Source organism: Orycteropus afer, unplaced genomic scaffold, assembly GCF_000298275.1.
Source record: "Orycteropus afer afer isolate SDZICR_OR568_19922 unplaced genomic scaffold, OryAfe1.0 scaffold00135, whole genome shotgun sequence".
Lineage (NCBI taxonomy): Eukaryota > Metazoa > Chordata > Mammalia > Tubulidentata > Orycteropodidae > Orycteropus > Orycteropus afer.
The window spans coordinates 5,984,812-5,990,044 of record NW_006921722.1 but is presented as its reverse complement, the minus strand read 5'-3'; the positions used below and the strand labels follow the sequence as shown (position 1 = coordinate 5,990,044).

Below are 5,233 nucleotides of genomic sequence, written 5' to 3'. Positions count from 1 at the left end.
CGAAGAGCTTCACCGGGCACCGCCATGCTCTCTGTCCGCGTACTGCCCCTGGCTGTTCCAGCTCCGCAGTGGCTGAGTTGAGCGGCAGCAGACTGGCTGTGTTGTCTGCAGAGCCAGAATCCCTTCCTGTCTGGTCTTTACAGAAAGTTTGGTTTAAGGGATCGTGGTTTTTACCAGGGCCGCCAGTGAGGCCTGGGCTGCTCTCTGTTGTGAGCTGCTGCTGAAGTCAGCTCCGACTCGAGGCAACCTTACACATGCACAACAGAATGAAACGCTGCCCGGTCTCACACTGTCTTCACGTTGTTGAACTGAACAGTGTTCTTTTGTGATCCATGCGGTCTTCACCGACCGATCTTCAGTGGACACCAGGCCTTTCTTCCTGGTCTGTCTAGTCTGGCTGCTCTGCTGAAACCTGTTCACCATGGATGACCCTCTGGCATTTGAGACATTGGCGATGTGCCTTCCAGCATCATCACAGCACACAAGCCGCCACACTGACAGACTGACACAGGGTCATGGAAAAGCGTGGCCTAGAACCCACAATTCCAAACCTGAGTGGTTCTTCTATTTCATGCTGAGAATACTAGTGAGAATCGTCTAATCTGGGTGCTTTCTTTAATTTGAGCATATTTTTTTAATGTGTAATTCACATACATAGTATACACCCCAGAGTTTCTTGTGTATCCTTTCAAAGACAGTCTATAAGCATAGATTAGTATTTTTTTAATTACAAATCTTAGTATACCACGAATACTATTTTGCACCTTTCTTTTTCCCCCCTTCAGTCTATCGTGGAGGTCATTAGTGGTTAGGAGTGTTGGTTCTGCAGTCAGACTCCTGGACTTACGTCCTGACTCCATCACTTAGTAGTTTTAATCTTGTGTGAATTACTTAACCTTATACCAGTTTCTGCATCTTAGGGGCGAAAAAAATGGGATTGTTTAGAGACACAGGTTGTACCAATATAAACACTTAGGACGGTGCCAGCATAGGGTAAATTAACATTGTTATGATAAAGCCAGTATCTTTTCTTAGTAGCTGGATAAAACTCTGTTGTAGGGATATTTGATTGGTTACCTCTTGATGATAATCTTTTATGATTACAGTGTTGCAGTGAATTGCCTTGTCCATGCCCTTTGTAAATGAGATTGGACATACTTTTATGGGTTTGAAAGTCACTAAGTTCCTTTTACTGTGAACGATCTATTCAAAGCTTTTGCCTATTCTGTTAAGTAATATTGGTTATTTTGTTCTTGATTATAGAAGGCTTTCTACATATTATGGAAATTAGCCCTTTAAACAATGTATGAGTTTACAATATTTTTTTCTATTTCCATGCAAAAAATTTTCATTGTTAAGTGTTGTCAATCCTTTCTTTAATGACTTTTGGTTTGATGTCATATTTAAATAGGCTTGTCTTTGAGGTTATGAAACAATTCTCCCCTGCTTTCTCCTCATGCGTTTATGATTTCAGTTCTTAGATTTAAGTCTTTGATCCATGTCACATTTATTTTGGTGTGAATTGGAAAATAAAAGCAGAGAATAAATATATCCTTGCGCCGTGTGGGGCCCGCAGCTTAACTCTATCTCTTCAAATCCATTTTGATGTAGAGCTGTGTAAATAAATAAGACTCGGCTCTTCAGAAATACCAAACTTCTCCTTGATACTTTAGGTTAAGTGGAAATATTTGGTTTTTATTAGTTGAGGCAAGTCTTGTACAGGCAGAGAACAACACCTTTCCCAAATAAAATCCAGGTTCAGTACATTGAAGTCTAGATGTTACATTCTTAGAATACATAGGCCTTTATTACTTGAGAAAAGGTGACAGTAGATTTCTTTGTTTTACTTACTCTCCCCTCACTTCGGCTAGGTTGCGAGTTATAAGGACTCAGCATCACGTAGAAGCATTTGTTGAGCATCTAAACGGCCAGATTGTGGTTTCGGCATCGACTCGTGAATGGGCTATTAAAAAGCACCTTTATAGGACCAACAACGTGGTGGCTTGTGAGAGCGTTGGACAGATACTGGCCGAGCGATGCTTACAGGCGGGAATCAACTTCATGGTCTACCAGCCCACCCCCTGGGAGGCAGCCTCAGACTCGGTACGTTTCTTTTCATGGATTTGTCTAAAGAATATTGTGTTGATTCTCAGCAACATTAGATACTTCCATAAAATTGACAGTTTTCGTTTACCAAGCCCTTTTCACATGTCAGACTCTGGGGGAGTACTGTCATGTTCATTACCTCATGTGGCCTGGCAGCAACCCATGTAGGCTGCTGTTGTGTGCTGTCTTGTCGATTCTGACTCAATGGCAACCCTATAGGACAGAGAAGAACTGCCTCACAGGGTTTCCTAGACTGTAATCTTAATGGGAGCCGATTGCCAGTCCTTTTTTCTCACAGAGCTGCTGGTGGGTTGGAACTGCTGACCTTTCATTTAGTAGCCAATTGCTTAACCCTTGTGCCACCAGCACTCCTTACCCATATGAAAAAACCAAACCGACTGCCATTGAGTCAGTTCCGACTCACAGTGACCCCCATTGGGTTTCCGATGTGGTAAATCTTTATGGAAGTAGATTGCCCCATCTTCCTTCTGTGGAGTGGCTGGTGAATTTGAACAGCTAACCTTCTGGTTAGTTATCAAATGCCTTAGGCACTGTACCACTAGAGCTGCATATACCCATACAGGTAGGGACTATTGTTAACTATTTTGTACAAAAATAAACTGAGGCTCATATTGACTTGCTCAGAGTCAGTCAGTGCTGGGTTTCACACCCAGGGAAATGAGTCCCATAGCTCACAGGGTCAGCATTGGACTTGCCTGCTCACACAGTAACATCTTTTCTGTAACATATTTTGAAATGCTACTGATTTTTGATTTCTGTACATTCCCTGTTTTGTTACCTATGTGATTAAGGTTGCTTTCTGAAAAACCAGTGTAGGCTGGGAAGTTAGCAAGGGGCAAATCAAGTTAAACTCTGTTTAACTTCCTTCCTGGGAAGTGAGCTGTTCATGTTCAGCCTTCTTTGTGATGCTCAGTGCAAAAACGGCAAGGAGACCACACGTTCTGACCTCCTGTAATCCCACAAGAGGAAGACAGAGTCATCATCAATAACCCAAGACCTATTCCTGCCAGGCCAGACATGCTGCTTCCCTCCAGCCCTTTCACCAACCGTTCCTCCCAAAGCACCCACCACCTCTCTCCTGGGTTCGATAATTCGCTGCAGTGACCACACAGAGCTCACAGATTATGGGGTTTATTAGGGAAGCACCACAGGCTACAATTTGAGTTCAGGAATAAACGCTTAGTCTCTCTCCCAGCCCACTGTCCCTCAGCCAACAGTCTCTCCCAGTCTCTTTCCCAGCAGTGCTAGTCCCTCGGTGTCTCACTCAGCAATGCGTGTCTCTTGCGTCTCTTTCCCAGCAGCACGTGTCTCTTTCAGCAGCACGTCTTCCTCAACCAGCAGTCAGAGAGAGTTCTGCCTCTAGGAGGCCTCCTTTTGAGCCCGGCAGGGTGGTCAAACTAGCCAATCACAGCATCAGAACTCTAAACACCTGAGAGAGAGTGGGCACCTCCCAGACCATTGTTTTGTGCCACTCCCAACAGAAATACTCCAGGTGGACACCTTCAGCAATCAGGAGCTCCTCAGTTGCTCATAGCAAATCCCACCTTGGAGTTTACAAAGACTTATGGGTAGAAAAGCCACACTAAGTAATTGACTACACCACCCTCAGTTAATCCTTTTCCTTTTATTTGGTCTTCAAACCAGATCAAACGACTGCAGAGTGCTGTGACAGAAGGTGGTGTGGTGCTGCGGGAACCTCGCAGAATCTATCAGTGACACGGACACTGCGTGTTGGATGGCAAATATCAAACCCTGCGAAGAGCATATACGGAGGAACGCCAGCTTGGAAGTTTTACCACAAAAATGTAACAGTGGACCGTTATTACTGGTTTTCAATCAGGGCCTGAATTCTTCACCTCTCTTGGACCTGAGAGAAGTATGTGAGAAAAGCAGTTGCTGATTTTAATTAACTTTTGCAGGACAAATTGAAAGCTGTTTTTTAGTTAAAGAATAAAGACATATCATTACTAATGTTTACATGTTGGTTATATTTTTCTCGGCCTTTGTACTCACCATGGCAAGAAGAATACACAGGAGGTCTGTGTCAAGCACTCATTACAATGTCTGGCTCATAGTGGGTGATCTTAATAAATGGATTTTTCCTGCTCAGGCTGTAAGGGTGTACAATGGTGATGTTATGTGTCATCTTGGCCATGATTCTCTCAATTGGCAGACTTTATGTAATCATTCTCCATAATGTGATCTGATGTAAGCAGCTAGGCAGTTGGAAAGGGAGTTCCCTTGGGGGTGTGGCCTGCATCACATACATGTGCAAACCAGACTCACTGCCATCCAGTCGATTCTGACTCATAGCGACCCCTTTTGGGTTTCTGAGGTGATAAATGTTTACTGAAGTAGATTGTCCAGTCTTTCCATGGAGTGGCTGGTGGGTTTGAACTACCAACCTTCTGGTTAGCAGTCAACTGCCTTAGGCAGTATGCCACCAGAGCTCCGTGTGTGTGTGTGTGTGTGTGTTTGTGTGTGTGTATGTATACACATATAGGTATGTATATATGTATACAGGAGCTCTGGTGGCATAGTGCATAAGACACTTGACTGCTAACCAGAAGGCTGGCAGTTCAAACCCACTAGCCACTGCTCAGAAAGATAAGGCAATCTACTTCCATAGTGATACTGCCTCAGAAACCCAAGGAGGGGTCGCTATGAGTTGGGGCCGACTCAATGGCAAACAACAACATATATGTATATATACACACAATGACAGGAGCAACTGGGGATAGAGGATGACAAGATGAATGCAGGATTAAGAGCAAGCAAGCCTTGCCAGAGTATATATATAAAAAACCAAACTCACTGCACACATGCCATATGCCATACATACATATATAGATGTATTTTTGTGTATGCATGTATGTGTGTGTATATATATATATATATACACACACACACACAGACATTCTAAGGAGCTCTGCTGGTGTAGTGCCTAAGGCATTGACTGCTAAGCAGAAGGTTGGAGGTTCAAACCTACCAGCCACTCCGTGGAAGGAAGACTGGCAATCTACTTCTGTAAAGATTTACTGCCTTGGAAACCCAAAGGGAGTCACTATGAATCAGAATTGACTCGATGGCAGTGAGTTTGGGTTTT

General features: G+C 43.8%; 1 protein-coding gene across 1 annotated transcript in view; it reads left to right on the top strand.

Moving 5' to 3' along the window:
* MRPL18 (mitochondrial ribosomal protein L18) overlaps window positions 1-3,843 on the top strand; it is an 11,046-nt gene extending 7,203 nt beyond the window's left edge. Inside the window, exons 3-4 of the mRNA XM_007945264.1 lie at window positions 1,872-2,103; window positions 3,772-3,843. Coding sequence (XP_007943455.1) covers window positions 1,872-2,103; window positions 3,772-3,843 — 304 coding nt within the window. The remainder of the gene's footprint in view (window positions 1-1,871; window positions 2,104-3,771) is intronic.
* The last annotated feature ends 1,390 nt before the right edge of the window (window positions 3,844-5,233 follow it).